At 44.1% G+C, this 17595-nt stretch overlaps 1 protein-coding gene across 13 annotated transcripts in view; it reads left to right on the top strand.

Annotated features, from left to right (window-relative positions):
- Positions 1-17595, top strand: part of celf4 (CUGBP, Elav-like family member 4) — a 117077-nt gene that overhangs the window by 75845 nt on the left and 23637 nt on the right. For 9 of the 13 annotated variants that reach the window (XM_035778188.2, XM_035778189.2, XM_052527050.1 and 6 more), the window contains exons 3-4: positions 14595-14643; positions 17045-17173. In XM_035778188.2, the coding sequence (XP_035634081.1) occupies positions 14595-14643; positions 17045-17173 (178 nt within the window). The remainder of the gene's footprint in view (positions 1-14594; positions 14644-17044; positions 17174-17595) is intronic. The other 4 variants (XM_052527051.1, XM_035778181.2, XM_035778185.2 and 1 more) reach the window with 1 other exon arrangement.

A 17595-nucleotide genomic window follows, 5' to 3' on the forward strand; every position in this document is an offset into this window, starting at 1 on the left:
ATCTGAAGCCATTCTTGTGGATATTGTGATTTTGCTATTCATTGTAAATGTTTGTAGGCCTATGTCGCCAAATTGTATCTATGATCGCATGCTATCATTCATGATTTTCTATGTTATATTTATATCTGTAAATGAACCAATGATATCAAACCACACCCGACCATGATTACAGACCCCTGTGTGTGTCCTTTGATACTATAGAAACTAGTGACGCGCAGTGTTTGTCATTATACCCTGATGAAGACATCTTATATGTCGAAACATTGGTTATTAGGTTATTACATTATTGCAGCTGAGCTCCTAGAGTGTGCTGCTCTCCTTTTCTTTTTCAAGTGTTCTGCTCCGTTAGCCAGCACCTCGCCTAAACAGGTGTGCATTTCTTTGTCCTCCAGACTCCTAGTTACAGTTTTGACTTCGGGGTCACTTAGAAAAGTTCTTGTTTTTGAAAGAAAATCACTTTTTTTGTCCATTTAAATAACATCAAATTGATCAGAAATACAGTGTAGACATTGTTAATGTTGTAAATTAATATTGTAGCAGGCAGAGTTGCAAAGAAAAAGCCATATCTCAAACTGGCCAAAAAAGAAAAAGATTAAGATGGGCAAAAGAACAGACACTAGACAGAGGAACTCTTTCTAGAAGGCCAGTATCCCGGAGTCGCCTCATCACTGTTGATGTTGAGACTGGTGTTTTGCAAGTACTATTTAATGAAGCTGCCAGTTGAGGACTTGTGCGGCGTCTGTTTCTCAAACTAGACACTTTTGATGTTATTTGAATGTTTAAAAAATTAGCTTTTCTTTCAAAAACAAGGACTTTTCTAAGTGACCCCAAACTTTTGAATGGTAGTGTAAATTGGCTTGAAAATCGAGCAATGATCAACAACCAACTTGACAGAGCTTGAAGAATATTTTTTTTTTTTTATAATGTGCAGACATTGTACAAACCAGGTTTGCAAAGCTCTTTGAGACTTACCCAGAAAAACTCACAGCTGTAATCTCTTGTCACGCCCTGGTCTAAGTATTTTGTGTTTTTCTTCATGTATTGGGTCAGGCCAGGGTGTGGCATGGAGTTTTCGTATTGTGGTGTGTTTTGTCTTGGGGTTTTGGTGTGTATGTATTTGGGATTGTAGCTAGTGGGGTTATCTAGCAAAGTCTATGGCTGTCTGGAGTGGTTCTCAATCAGAGGCAGGTGCTTATCGTTGTCTCTGATTGGGAACCATATTTAGGCAGCCATATTCTTTGAGTTTGTCGTGGGTGATTGTCCTTAGTGTCTTGATGTCCTTAGTGGACTGATGTCCACCAGTCTGCCAGGATCCGCCAGGATCCGCCAGAAGTGCCCGTCGGCCAGGATCCGCCAGTCAGCCAGGATCCGCCAGTCAGCCAGGATCCGGCAGTCAGCCAGGATCCGCCAGTCAGCCAGGATCTGCCAGATCTGCTAGTCAGCCAGGATCCGCCAGAAGTGCCCGTCGGCCAGGATCTGCCAGTCGGCCAGGATCCGCCAGTCAGCCAGGATCCGCCAGTCAGCCAGGATCTGCCAGATCTGCTAGTCAGCCAGGATCCGCCGGAACCACCAGCAAGCCAGGATCTGGTAGATCCATCAACCTGCCTGAGCTTCCTCTCACTCCTGAGCTTCCTCTCACTCCCGAGTTCTCTCACTCCTGAGCTTCCTCTCGCTCCCGAGTTCTCTCACTCCCGAGCTTTCTCTCACTCCCAAGCTTTCTCTCATTCCCGAGCTTCCCCTCAGTCCCGAGCTGTCCTTCAGTCCCGAGCTGTCCTTCAGTCCCGATCTGCTCCTCAGTCCAGTGGGGTTCTGGGTGAGGACTACTAGGCCATGGTCGGCGGCGAGGGTGGTCTATCCAGGGACGCGAGGAGAGGGGACTAAGACATTGACTGAGTGGGTTCCACGTCCCGCGCCGGAGCCGCCAGAAGTGCCAGTCAGCCAGGATCCGCCAGAAGTGCCCGTCGGCCAGGATCTGCCAGTCGGCTAGGATCTGCCAGTCGGCTAGGATCTGCCAGTCGGCTAGGATCTGCCAGTCGGCTAGGATCTGCCAGTCGGCTAGGATCCGCCAGTCAGCCAGGATCCGCCAGTCAGCCAGGATCCGCCAGTCAGCCAGGATCCGCCAGTCAGCCAGGATCCGCCAGATCTGCTAGTCAGCCAGGATCCGCCAGTCAGCCAGGATCCGCCAGTCAGCCAGGACCTGCCAGATCTGCTAGTCAGCCAGGATCCGCCAGTCAGCCAGGATCTGCCAGAACCACCAGCAAGCCAGGATCTGGTAGATCCATCAACCTGCCTGAGCTTCCTCTCACTCCCGAGCTTCCTCTCACTCCCGAGCTTTCTCTCACTCCCGAGCTTCGTCTCACTCCCGAGCTTCCTCTCACTCCCGAGCTTTCTCTCACTCCCGAGCTTTCTCTCACTCCCGAGCTTTCTCTCACTCCCGAGCTTTCTCTCACTCCCGAGCTTCCCCTCAGTCCCGAGCTGTCCTTCAGTCCCGAGCTGTCCTTCAGTCCCGATCTGCTCCTCAGTCCAGTGGGGTTCTGGGTGAGGACTACTAGGCCATGGTCGGTGGCGAGGGTGATCTATCCAGGGACGCGAGGAGAGGGGACTAAGACATTGACTGAGTGGGTTCCACGTCCCGCGCCGGAGCCGCCACCATGGACAGACGCCCACCCGGACCCTCCCTATTGTTTTGAGGTGCGTTCGGGAGTCCGCACCTTAGGGGGGGTTCTGTCACGCCCTGGTCTAGGTATTTTGTGTTTTTCTTCGTGTATTGGGTCAGGCCAGGGTGTGGCATGGAGTTTTTGTATTGTGGTGTGTTTTGTTTTGGTGTGTATGTATTTGGGATTGTAGCTAGTGGGGTTATCTAGCAAAGTCTATGGCTGTCTGGAGTGGTTCTCAATCAGAGGCAGGTGCATATCGTTGTCTCTGATTGGGAACCATATTTAGGCAGCCATATTCTTTGAGTTTGTCGTGGGTGATTGTCCTTAGTGTCTTGATGTCCTTAGTCTGTGTTAGTTTGCACCAGTTAAGGCTGTTTCGGTTTTCACTACGTTTATTGTTTTGTAGAGTTTGTGTTTTGGATTCGTGTTACGTTGTGTGATTAAACATGGATCGCAGTATACACGCTGCAGTTTGGTCCGACTCTCCTTCACCATTAGAAAACCGTGACATCTCTACCAAGGTTGATTCAAACACACATTGACTCAGGGGGTTGAATACATATGCAATCAAGATATATTAGTGTTTCATTTATCATCAATGTTTGACAAATGTTAATAGTTCTATTCCACTTTGACATTACATTGTATTTTGTGTAGATCGTTGATCAAAAAAATTACAATTACAAAAATAATCGTTTTACCTTGTAATATTACAAAACATCCGTCTGCAAGGATGACTGCAAGTCACTTTGGATAAAAGTGTCAGCTAAATAGCATATATTATGAGAATCCCCATGAAAATGTTACAGAGGCTGTTGATTGCCGGCATACTGTATGTCTAATTTTATAGCAATCTGTGTGTGTGCGTGGGGTGTGTGTGTGTGCGTGAGTGTGCGCGCGCTTGTGTGTGTGTGCGTTGTAGAGTTATTCTCATCCAAACGACACATCTCCACATTCTATTATTATCTAGCTGTAATATGATGCTGGTTGCATTTCAAATGTGTTTGAAGGATAAATGAAGTTCCATCTGTGTTATTTCAGTTTTGTTATCTTCACTATTATTCTTCAATATATAAAATAGTAAAAATGTTGAAAAACCCTGGAATGACTAGGTGTGTCCAAACTGTTGACTGCATGTTTTTGTTCAGCCACACGTTATTTGAATAGTCCCCTGTAAATTGTTTATAGATGCTTAAACTTTCAACAAACTGCAACTTGAAGAGAAAGGGAGCAGACATATTAACAGGATGAGAGATATGGTGGAAAATAAGTATTTGGTCACCAACAAACAAGCAAGATTTCTGGCTCTCACAGACCTGTAACTTCTTCTTTAAGAGGCTCCTCTGTCCTCCACTCGTTACCTGTATTAATGGCATCTGTTTGAACTTATCAGTATAAAAGACACCTGTCCACAACCTCAAACAGTCACACTCCAAACTCCACTATGGCCAAGACCAAAGAGGTGTCAAAGGACACCAGAAACAAAATTGTAGAAGATTGGGAGAATGTCATATGGTCAGATGAAACCAAAATATAACTTTTTGGTAAAAACTCAACTCGTCGTGTTTGGAGGACATAGAATGCTGAGTTGCATCCAAAGAACACCATACCTACTGTGAAGCATGGGGGTGGAAATCATGCTTTGGGGCTGTTTTTCTGCAAAGGGACCAGCACGACTGATCCGTGTAAAGGAAAGAATGAATGGGGCCATGTATCGTGAGATTTTGAGTGAAAACCTCCTTCCATCAGCAAGGGCATTGTAGATGAAACGTGGCTGGGTCTTTCAGCATGACAATGATCCCAAACACACCGCCCGGGCAACGAAGGAGTGGCTTAGTAAGAAGCATTTCAAGGTCCTGGAGTGGCCTAGCCAGTCTCCAGATCTCAACCCCATAGAAAAGCTTTGGAGGGAGTTGAAAGTCCGTGTTGCCCAGCAACAGCCCCAAAACATCACTGCTCTAGAGGAGATCTGCATGGAGGAATGGGCCAAAATAACAGCAACAGTGTGTGAAAACCTTGTGAAGACTTACAGAAAACATTTGACTCTGTCATTGCCAACAAAGGGTATATAACAAAGTATTGATTAGTATCATTTTTTTCTACTGTGTTATTGACTTGCTAATTGTTGGTGGTGCGGTGGCCCGTTCCTGTAGGTTCATGCTCTACAACATCCGCAGAGTACGACCCTGCCTCACACAGGAAGCGGCGCAGGTCCTAATCCAGGCACTTGTCATCTCCCGTCTGGATTACTGCAACTCGCTGTTGGCTGGGCTCCCTGCCTGTGCCATTAAACCCCTACAACTCATTCAGAACGCCGCAGCCCGTCTGGTGTTCAACCTTCCCAAGTTCTCTCACGTCACCCCGCTCCTCCGCTCTCTCCACTGGCTTCCAGTTGAAGCTCGCATCCGCTACAAGACCATGGTGCTTGCCTACAGAGCTGTGAGGGGAACGGCACCTCAGTACCTCCAGGCTCTGATCAGGCCCTACACCCAAACAAGGGCACTGCGTTCATCCACCTCTGGCCTGCTCGCCTCCCTACCACTGAGGAAGTACAGTTCCCGCTCAGCCCAGTCAAAACTGTTCGCTGCTCTGGCTCCCCAATGGTGGAACAAACTCCCTCACGACGCCAGGACAGCGGAGTCAATCACCACCTTCCGGAGACACCTGAAACCCCACCTCTTTAAGGAATACCTAGGATAGGATAAAGTAATCCTTCTCACCCCCCTTAAAATATTTAGATGCACTATTGTAAAGTGGATGTTCCACTGGATGTCATAAGGTGAATACACCAATTTGTAAGTCGCTCTGGATAAGAGCGTCTGATAAATGACTTAAATGTAATGTAAATGTAAATTGTTTACTCCATGTGTAACTCTGTGTTGTCTGTTCACACTGCTATGCTTTATCTTGGCCAGGTCGCAGTTGCAAATGAGAACTTGTTCTCAACTAGCCTACCTGGTTAAATAAAGGTGAAATAAAAAAAATAAAAATAAAAATTGAGATAAACTTTTGATATGGACCAAATACTTATTTTCAACCATAATTTGCAAATGAATTCATTAAAAATCCTACAATGTGATTTTCTGGATTTTTTTCTCTAATTTTGTCTGTCATAGTTGAAGTGTACCTATGATGAAAATTACAGGCCTCATCTTTTTAAGTGGGAGAACTTGCACAATTGGTGGCTGACTAAATACTTTTTTGCCCCACTGTATGTATGTATGTATGTATGTATGTGTGTATGTGTGTGTGTGTGTGTGGACATGTAACCTGAAATGCATGACTCCTCATTAGTGAAGCAGTGTACGACCATATCAGAGTTTGAGTAGTTGGCTGGCTGCAAGGAAACGACCAGAGAAGCATAGACTGACTGTGCAAATTCATCATTTATCAAGATGTTTTTTTAATGCAGTATTTGTTTTGCTTCCTCCCCCATGACTGACTCGCTACACAATCCATGGCCAAAAAAGTAGGTAAGGCCATTACATTCTTGGAGAATTTGTCTCTCCTCTCCCATATTTACGAGATGTGAAAGAATATGACTGGCCCTGTCTGACCACCGTGATGAGGGGTGGGAGAGGAAGCAAGGATTGGTAACAATTTACTTTACAGTCCCATCACAGATGGTAGTTAGAAAACAACAGTAATAATTTATACTTTCTGGTAAAGTTTTAAAATGGATAAATCAAATTAACTATTGCCACCACAGTGCGTGTGGTATCTGTGGGGATTAAACAACAGACAACAAAAATACACGTTTCGTTTGATGGCCAATACAATTGTATGTTATGTTAAAGCATCAAAAGGTACTTAAGTGCTACTTCTTTCAATGAATACAGAAGAAACCAAAAGTAAGCTATTAGTAATAGTAATGTCATAACATTATGCAATGTCTAAGTAAACACCAGGTAAATTGAATACGGTAGCAAAAGACTACTGCTACAATCTGAAGAAGGACTATGAAAGTAAGTAAGTCTCTTTCTCACTGTAAGAATTTCCAGCAGTGCTCTCTCGTTTTAATAATGAAATGACCTCCCCTCCGGTGTCAGACTTTCTCATAAATGTGATTCACTTTTTTCTTACTGCTATGATGAAAAAGTAGGTGTGTGCGTGTGTGTGTGTGTGTGTGTGTGTGTGTGTGTGTGTGTGTGTGTGTGTGTGTGTGTGTGTGTGTTGTGTGTGTGTGTGTGTGTGTGTGTGTGTGTGTGTGTGTGTGTGTGTGTGTGTGTGTGTGTTCCCATAAAAATCCAAGTCAATGTAGAAATGACTAACCCCTGCGTTTCTATTTAGCAGTGAATCTATGGCAGCAGTGAATGAGGCAGAGTGGTGTAATTGGATTACATAATGGAGGGCAGCAGCAGACAGTGTGTGTATGTGTGTGTTTTATATATACAGTATTCAGCCCCCTTGGCATTTTTCCTATTTTGTTGCCTTACAACCTGGAATAAAAATATATATTTTTTTTTGGGGGGGGGGGGCTGTATCATTTGATTTACACAACATGCCTACCACTTTGAAGATGCAAACTATTATTTATTGTGAAACAAACAAGAAATAAGAAAAAAATCTGAAAACTTGAGCGTGCATCAAGCTCCATCAACTTTGTTGGGTTCCACTTGTGTACAGCAATCTTTAAATCATACCACAGATTCTCAATTGGATTGAGGTCTGGGCTTTGACTAGGCCATTCCAAGAAATTGAAATGTGTCCCCTTAAACCACTCGAGTGTTGCTTTAGCAGTATGCTTAGGGTCATTGTCCAGCTAGGAGGTGAACCTCCATCTCAGTCTCAAATCTCTGGAAGACTGAAATAGGTTTCCCTCAAGAATTTCCCTGTATTTAGTGCCATCCATCATTACTTCAATTCTGACCAGTTTTCAGTCCCTGCCGATGAAAAACATCCCCACAGCTTGATGCTGCCACCACCATGCTTCACTGTGGGGATGGTGTTCTCAGGGTGATGATAGGTGTTGGGTTTGCACGAGACATAGCTTTTTCCTTGATGGCCAAAAAGCTCAATTTTAGTCTCATCTGACCAGCGTATCTTCGTCCATATGTTTGGGGAGTCTCCCACATGCCTTTTGGCAAATACCAAATGTCATTGCTTATTTAAGCAATGGCTTTTTTCTGGCCACTCTTCCGTAAAGCCCGACTCTGTAGAGTGAATGGCTTAAAGTGGTCCGATGGACAGATACTCTAATCTCCGCTGTGGAGCTTTGCAGCTCCTTCAAGGTTATCTTTGGTCTCTTTGTTGCCTCTCTGATTAACCTCACTAGCGTCCCACCTGGCCAAAAGCCAGGGGAAATGCAGAGCGCCATATTCAAAACAATTACTATAAAAATCAAACTTGCATTAAATCACACATGTAAAACAGCAAATTAAAGCTACACTTGTTGTGAATCCAGCCAACATGTCAGATTTCAAAAAGGCTTTTCGGCGAAAGCAAACGATGCTATTTTCTGAGGATAGCAGCCTCCGTAAACAAAGAGAGAAACCATATTTCAACCCTGCAGGCGCGACACAAAACTGTCACAAAAATTTGAACTGTTTTGTGCATGCCCATTACATGAAATCCAAATAAAAATCAGGTTGTAATGCAACAAAATGACAGGTTGTAATGCAACAAAATAGGAGAAACGCCAAGGGGGATAAATACTTTTGCAAGGCACTGTATGTTTAAATGTTTTATTGTCAAATACACCGGATAGGTGCAGGGAAATGTGTTGTTTTACAGGGTCAGCCATAGTAGTATGGAGCACATTTTGGTTACGTACCTTGCTCAATGGCACATCTTAACCAAGATGGCAACGCAGTAGGACTTGTATATCTGTCTTTGTCTTATCCCATGTCTTATCCCATGTCTTATCCCATGTAAATAGCAGGTATTTTTCGTATATATCTTAATCTCACTTTCTATCTACAAACTAAATATACTTTCCTGCAACCCGCCTCACCCAATGTGGTATGGATCTGCTATTTTTATTTCTTATAACTGGAACTTCCATCAGGAGCTAGCCAACTAATTAGCTACTAGTCTTTGTTAGCCACAGCTAGCAGTCCTCGCCCTTTTCCCCCCGGCATCAGCCAGCCTTAGCTCGGACAATCACCTGCCAGTCTGCACAGCGTGATATCAACCAAGAGCATATCGGACTGCTTCTCTCCACCATATCACCGGATTCCTGCCGCTCTGGATCATTACACCCGATCATTACTCTGGATCATCACAGACAGCTAGCTGCAAACGAGTGGCTACTGTTAGCTAGCACCTCTGCCCCGAAGCAAGCACCAGCTAGCCTTGAGCTAGCCTCAAGCTAGGCCCATAAACCAGCTAATTCTAGGGCAACAATACCTCCTTCGCCAAACAGGCCTGGACACTTTATTATCGACACGGAGCCCCGCCGATCCATCACGACTGGACTGCCGATGTGATCGCCCGATGTGGTCTCAACAGGCTATTCTGTTACGATATTGCCGAAGAACCATCTACTAGCCCCGACCCGCTAGATTTTCTGAACGCTGTGTCCCCTGCCCGCCTAGCGTAGTAATGAATACCAAATAGCACCCTGACTCACCTATTGCTGCTCTTTTGACCCTATGATCACTCGGCTACACAGCTGATGCCCCCTGGACTGTTTCAATAACACAGTACCTCATTTTGTCAACCTGTCGGCCCCAGCCTCAAACTCAGGTCCTGTATGTACCTAACTGACCCACTCTGCCCATTCATCACCTGTTGTTGTCTTAGCTCTCCTGATCAACACCTGTGATTGCTTTATGCCTCTCTCTAATGTCAATGGGCTTTGTTTACTGCTGTCTTAGCTAGTTTTTATTGTTTTATTTCACTGTAGAGCTCTCAGTCCCACTCAAAATGCCTTAGATAGATATTTCGTCCCACCCCACACACGTGGAGACCTCACCTAGGTTAACTGATGCCTCCAGAGACTAAACCTCTCTCATCAACGCTCAACGCATAGGTTTACCTCCACTGTACTCACATCCTACCATATCTTTGTCTGTACATTATACATTGAATCTATTCTACCACGCCCAGAAATCTGCTCCTTTTATTCTTTGTCCCCAACACACTATACAACCAGTTCTAATAGCCTTTAGCCGTACCCTTATCCTACTCCTTCTCTGTTCATCTGGTGATGTAGAGGTTAACCCAGGCCCTGTAACCCCAAGTTCCACTCCTATTCCCCAGGCACTATCCTTTCTTGACTTCTGAAACCGTAAAAGCCTTGGTTTCATATATGTTAACATCAGAAGCCTCCCTGAGTTAGTTTTTTTCACTGCTTTAGCACACTCCGCCAATCCCCATGTCATAGCCGTGTCTGAATCCTGGCTTAGGCCACCAAAGGCCACCAAAAATTCTGACATTTCCATTCCCAACTACAACATTTTCCGCCAAGATAGAACTGCCAAGGGGTGTGGAGTTGCAATCTACTGCAGAGACAGCCTTGCAGAGTTCTGTCATGCTATCAAGAGCTGTGCCTAAACAGCTTCTACTTTTAAAAATTCACCTTTCCGGAAATAAGTCTCTCACTGTTGCTGCTTGTTATAGACCCCCATCAGCCCCCATCTGTGCCCTGGACACCATATGTGAATTAATTGCCCCCCATTTATCTTCAGTTTGTACTGTTAGGTGACCTAAACTGGGATATGCTTAACTCGACAAGTTAACTCGACATATAATATATAATTTCCTACAAGCCTAATTTCCTACCAGCCTTCCTACAATCTAAGCTAGATGCCCTCGATCTCACACAAATTATCATGGAACCTACCAGGTACAACCCCAAATCCGTAAACACGGGCACCCTCATAGATATCATCCTGATCAACATGCCCTCTAAATACACCTCTGCTGTCTTCAAACTGCTGTCTTCAAACAGGATCTCAGTGATCACTGCCTCAATGCCTGCGTGCGTAATGGGTCTGCGGTCAAACGCTCCCTAAAACACTTGAGCAGGCCTTTCTAATCGACCTGGCCCAGGTATCCTGGTGAGACTGTAAACTCTCCTTCCAGACTCACATTACGTATCTCCAATCCAAAATTAAATCTAGAATTGGCTTCCTATTTAGCAAAAAAAGCATCCTTCACTCATGCTGCCAAACATACCCTCGTAAAACTGACTATCCTACCTATCCTTGACTTCGGGCAATGTCATTTACAAAATAGCCTCCAACACTCTATCAAAAAATGTGATGCAGTCTATCACAGCGCCATCCGTTTTGTCACCAAAGCCCCATATACTACTCAACACTGCGACCTGTATGCTCTCGTTGGCTGGCCCTCGCTTCATATTCGTCGTCAAACCCACTGGCTCCAGTTCATCTATAAGTCTTTGCTAGGTAAAACCCCGCCTTATCTCAGATCACTGGTCACCATAGCAGCACCCACCTGTAGCACGCATTCCAGCGGGTATATTTCACTGGTCACCCCCAAAGCCAACTCCTCATTTGGCCGCCTTTTCTTCCAGTTCTCTGCTGCCAATGACTGGAACGAATTGCAAAAATCACTGAAGCTGGAGACTCATCTCCCTTACTACCTTTAAGCATCGGCTGTCAGAGCAGCTTACTTTACCTGTACACATCCAATCTGTAAATAGCACACCCAACTACCTCATCCCCATATTGTTTTTTTATTTTTTTATTTTGCTCCTTTGCACCCCAGTATCTCTTCTTGCACATTAATCTTCTGCACATCTTTCACTCCAGTGTTTAATTCCTAAATTGTAATTATTTCGCCACTATGACCAATTTATTGCCTTACTTCCCTATTCTTACTTTATTTGCACACACTGTATATAGACTTTTCTATTGTGTTATTGACTGTACGTTTGTTTATTCCATGTGCAACTCTGTGTTGTTTGTGTCACACTGCTTTGCTTGGCCAGGTCACAGTTGTAAATGAGAACTTGTTCTCTACTGGCCTGCCTGGTTAAATAAAGGTTCATTTAAAAAATAAAAAATAAAAAAATTGACAGATTTTAACCTTGTAAGCTCAGCTATTCTAACCAGCGACTTTTCGGTTACTAGCCCAATTCTCTAAGCGCCAGGCTACCTGCCGTGTGTGTGTGTGTGCATGCGTGCGGTTTGCTTGTGTGTTCAGGTGTTTGGAGTTAACCTCCAAAATTATTGGCACCCTTAATAAAGATGAGCAAAAAAGACTAATCTTTATTAAATGACTAATACAAATACTGAAAATGAAATTATGTTACACTAATACAATTATTCAAAGAAAGAGTCATAAAAAAAAATCTCAAAAAGGTTAGATGTCGAAATTATTGGCACCCCTAAAGATTCTTATAAATAAAATCAAACAAAGTCAAATCTGCATTAACATTCAACTTTTGTATGTTCATTCAGCTTAAGGAACTGTATTGTGGCTATTCAAGGTGTCCTGTTTCACTGGGATATATAAAAAATGAGGTAACACGCAATTACATCCATCACCTTGAGGAAAGGCAAAGAACTCACAAACGAAAAGAGATGAATGGTGGTTGACCTTCATAAATTCAACAATGGGTAAAAAAATATATAATAATAATAATAATCTATTCCACTTACCACTATTAGGGCAATAATTAAGACGGTTAAAACCACTGGAACAGTGGTAAACTCACTCAGGCCACTCCCACACAGTCCTAGCAAAAATTCACTTGAGAAATTGCTCTTTGCTAAGGAGCTATTTTTGTTTATTTTTGACCATTTTAATTGAAAACAATCACAGTAAGGTACTTAATTGCTATCCAGAAAATATTTGATATTGAGATAAAAACAGCTGCATTGGACCTTTAAACAACATCTCTTTCTTTGAGAAATTGTATTTGTATAAAATCATATTTTTTTTCATTAAATTGCATACAATATGGCTCAGTATCTGTATTCTTTATTTTATACAGTCTTTTTTTGCTCATCTTTATCAAGGGTGCCAATAATTTTGAAGGTGGCTGTATATCATGTTCTCAAAGGCCACACAAAAAGAGCTGCAGGAGTGGACTGTCATCACTGGAGCAACAATGGGCTGAGCTCTGTGTGTGTGAGTGCCTCTGCTAGTAGGAGAAGAAGCATGCTCCCAGAAAGGTGTTTTTTGATGTGTGTGTGCGTGTGCGTGTGCGTGTGTGTGTGTGTGTGTGTGTGTGTGTGTGTGTGTGTGTGTGTGTGTGTGTGTGTGTGTGTGTGTGTGTGTGTGTGTGTGTGTGTGTGTGTGTGTGCAAATGTGAATGAAGCAGAGAATTCTCAACTCACATGCAAACCGCACAACGTCTGTTTCTCACTAAGACACCGTGGGTGGATGTGCAAAGGGTGTGTGTGTGTGTGCCTGTGTGTGTGTGCATGCATGCGAGTGTGTGCGTGTGTGCGTTTTAATGGTGCTCCTTTTTGTGAAATTGAGCTGGAGATGGTATTTTCTCTCTGAGGGAAGTGTATAATGGAGAATGTGGGCTAGATAGTTGTAGGCTGTTCTAAATGATGTTTAATGTTGCTCAATGCTTCCATCCAGCTGTCTTCTTTTAGTCCCATGTTTTTTTTATCCTCACTCTTTATCTCCCTTTTCTCTCTCTCTCTCTCTCTCTCTCTCTCTCTCTCTCTCTCTCTCTCTCTCTGTCTTTCGGTCTCTCCACCACTCTTTCCCTCTATCGTTCTCTCCGCACCTCCTTCTCGCTTTCCCTCTCTCTCTTTCGATATCAACAGCCAGGGTGATATAAATAATGCATCAAAGTACATTAAAAACATTAGCAAGGCGATGAAAGAGGGAGGAAAGGAGAGAGAGAAGGGGAAAGGGTGATTGAGTCTTAGACGAAGGAGTGTTATTGTGCATGGAGAGATTTAGCAGGCCTGGACTTTTTACACTGAGGAAGAGATGGTAAAAAATACAGTAATATACGAAATTGTTCCCCTAATATTGTCAACCTCTTGTTGTTTACTGTGTTTACAGGTCGTTAACGTTAGAGCCAAACATGGCTTTATTGAGCTCCATCTAATCCAGAGTGTTGGCCAGTCTTCTAACCATGAATTTAAATCATTACGGTGTATCACTCAACAGTGTTTTTGTTTTGGTTAGTCTGTGCATTGTAATTGCAACAAATTGGGAGAATGTAAGAACCGTGACGCATACACCCTTTCGTACACTACCCGACAACACACACACAGACACAAACAAGCGCACCAACATGCGCGCATCCACACACGTACACCCTTCGCTCTCTCTCTTTCCCCTCTGTGGCACGTCGTTCCTGCTCACCCCCCTCTCCCTTCCCTCCTGGCAGCGTGGCGATTGGCATATTAAAACATTGATTGGCAGCGAGCGTTTTGTGGCGTGTATTACTGAGACTGAGAGCATTGGGAAAGCAGCCAGGGTTGACAGAAAGGCAGTGGAAGAATGGAAGGAGGAGTGTAAAGGAACGAGGGGGAATGGAAGGAGGAGTGTAAAGGAACGAGGGGGAATGGAAGGAGGAGTGTCTAGGCTGGCCAGCGAGAGCTAAAGAAGGCTCACATGCAGGGTGACAAGGCCTTATAGAAAACCTGGGTGTCTAGAGCATTTAAACAGACAGACGGGCAGATATATGGACAGACGGACATAGCCAGACCAATTCAAAATGATGTATCTACAGTATATAGGGGCTGGTGAACTGCAATGTACTTAAACAGAGCCTGCACAACAACATCACACTGCCAAACATGTAAGAACGAAGCCTCTCCCTTTTCTCGCCATCCTTTTTCATCTCCCTCTCTAAATTACTGCACCTGTACTATCAAATCTCAAGTCCTTCTCTCCCACCCTACGCAATTACATTATACAAAACACATTTACAAGACGTGTTACTTATTTGCCAAACTGGTCATCAACATTTAGTAAATGGTGTGTAACTACTTGATGTGGAGTAAGCAAACCTAACATCTTTCCCTATCCCTCTTCTCTCTCTCTCTCCAGATGAACAGGCCTATCCAGGTGAAGCCTGCGGACAGCGAGAGTCGAGGAGGTAGTGCTCCACTTCTTTAAACTTGGCTGCCGTCCCACATCAGTGTCACCATTACCCCTCTCCCCTCTCTTACACACACACACACACACACACACACACACACACACACACACACACACACACACACACACACACACACACACACACACACACACACACACACACACACACACACACACACACACACACACACACACAGTCACACTCCCAACATGTCACGCTTAATGGCCCTACCTAGACGGGAACTGACAGAATCCCAGCCAGCCCCCACAGGGTTCTCAAACATTTGTAATGTGTTACATAAACATTGGTCACACTCTCTCTTTGTATTGCTCAACTCTCTTCAAATAAACGCTCTCTGTCCAACACCAATTTAGTTGGGAATTAAGCATAAGCAAGTTTTGAATAGCATCAGCGAGAGAGAGAGAGAGAGAGAGAGAGAGAGAGAGAGAGAGAGAGAGAGAGAGAGAGAGAGAGAGAGAGAGAGAGAGAGAGAGAGAGAGAGAGAGAGAGAGGAGGAAAAGAAGCAGAGCATGCAATGAGGAAAAAATCATATCGTGTGAGAGAGATAAAGGTGGAGAATGGGGGGAGGAGGCAGGAGAGGGAGCAGGAGAGAAAGAAAGAGAGAGACAAGTAGAGAGCATGTGAGGGGAAGAAGGACAGAAAGAGAGGAGAGAAGAAGAGGTAGAGAGAGAGAGTTACTGAGGGATTGCATGACTTCCTCCCTGTTTATTCCGGTCCTCTCTAACTGTGATTGATGGAGCTGTGGAGTGGAGAGAGAAACAATTGGTGGGAGGGCTAGAGAAGGATTCTTACCTTTCTCCCTCACCCTCTCTCTTCCTTTACCTCCCTCAATCCCCAATTTCCCACGTCTCTCTCTCCCTCTCTCTTCTCCACCTTATTTTTCTCTTTCTCTATCATCCCCTCTTTCTCTAAATCCCTCTTCCTCAAATCCGGGCCTCGCACCACTGCTGGTTTATATTCTTCCCCTCAAACCAGGGACTGATTAGGCCCTGAAAACACATTCAGGCATTTTAGCTTATTTGAAATGGAGGTATCATGACTAGTTTCCTGGACACAGGTTAAGGGCGTTTTCACACATAGTCCTGAGCAATAGTTCAAATCAGAGTTTGATTATTTGTTACATTTGTATTTTTTTTTTTTTCATTCGGTCCAGCCGGTTTCACATTGCCAAATGTCAAACGAACTAAAATGCCTGAACAAAACCACATGTTAAATGCAAGTCATTTGTTTATTGGAGAGAAATCTTCACATTCAATCCATCTATGATTATCAAAAAATACAAATGTATGTCCCAAACTTCATGTTACTTCCTTTTCTGGGTCTTCCAACAACACGCGGGAGGAAACAGCGCCTCTCTAACTGCACCTTAAAATGGGCTACTTTCAGTGGCCCGTCTCCCCTAAACTGCATCGGATGCGCTCATAAATGCGCTGCGATTTACAATGTTTCAAAGAGATCAAGTTATGGTACTGTGTGGATCAAATGTTCATAGTCAAACAACCAATAATACCTCTTGTTATTTTCCTGTGTTTGGTCTGGACTGCATTCTCATCTGCAGCGAACCGCACAACCACACAAATGGAATCAGACTGAGACCACCCTTTTTGAGTGAACCTCAGTGCATTGTTTAGAGTGTGCACACCAGTCCAAACTAACCAAACTAAAAAGGGAAAACGTGCCAAAGTTGGGAAAAACCGCTCCAAACCAATTTGGTGTGAAATCGCCCGAAATCTAGTCCTGGACTAAAACAGGATTTAAATGGAGATTCTCCAATGAGCATAGTTTTTAATCCAGGAGTGTCAGGGAAACAGTGAAACTCTCCCCAGAACGGCCTCACCATATAGTTGGTTCGATGGACATTCTCTAGTCAAATACCTCTTTATGGTCCTATAGACTTGGTCTGTAAACATTGCATCACTTCAAACGTCCCCCGCCCTAGAGAGTCAAAGACGTATTGGTTCCTATTGATTTAATCTCAAAATGAATATGTTAGTGTGTTGTGTTAAGCATTGTTTCCCTCTGAGAGATGGAACGATTACTGGTGCCATCCCATGGGAACTGTGAAGACTTTGGCAGTCAATGTGTGTGTCCTCCATCCCTGATCTCCGAGCCACACTTGTAAACATTCCCCCTTGTGCAAGGCCAGAGCTGAGATTAGTCTTGTTGACTCTGCAAGGACAGCCTGTCAGGCAAAGGCAGAGGGTGAAGCAGACCCTAAACACACACACAAACACACACGCTCTCAGCCTTGCACACTGAAAACTCGATACACTTGAAAACATTCACAGACACACACACACACACACACACTCGTCACAAGTGCACACCCACGTGTGCACACACATACCTGTTCATGACCAGTTCCTCTTTGTTTCAGAAGACAGAAAACTATTTGTGGGAATGCTCAACAAGCAGCAGTCCGAAGATGATGTGCGACGTCTCTTTGAGTCGTTTGGCAGCATTGAAGAGTGCACCATCCTTAGAGGTCCTGATGGAAACAGCAAAGGTCAGTGTGTGTGGTTCCACCACCACCACAGCTATGTAATGTTCATCATCACACCATAGCATTAAGGACATTTCAAACATGTCTTTATTTATTTGTATTTATTTGAGTTGGGATTTAAGCAATTAAATCATTGTCACCTTGACCTAACAATAGCCAGATGCATTGTATTCTATCATCACACTTTAGCGTGCTTTCATTTCCGGGATTTATGTTATTTGGCATTTAGCCTATGCCTGGCTAACAATGACCTTTTAGGAAGCGTCACCATACTCTTCATCAGGATCCGGGGTGAAGTTTCCCCTAGGTACAGATCTAGGATCAGATTCCCCTCCCTCAAGAATGGCGCTGACCAATTCTGCTATTTAGTGGTCTGATCTGTCATCGTTTCCTATGACCGAAGAGAGCTTCTGGACATCAGAACA

The sequence above is a fragment of the Oncorhynchus keta genome, chromosome 10 (assembly GCF_023373465.1).
Source record: "Oncorhynchus keta strain PuntledgeMale-10-30-2019 chromosome 10, Oket_V2, whole genome shotgun sequence".
Lineage (NCBI taxonomy): Eukaryota > Metazoa > Chordata > Actinopteri > Salmoniformes > Salmonidae > Oncorhynchus > Oncorhynchus keta.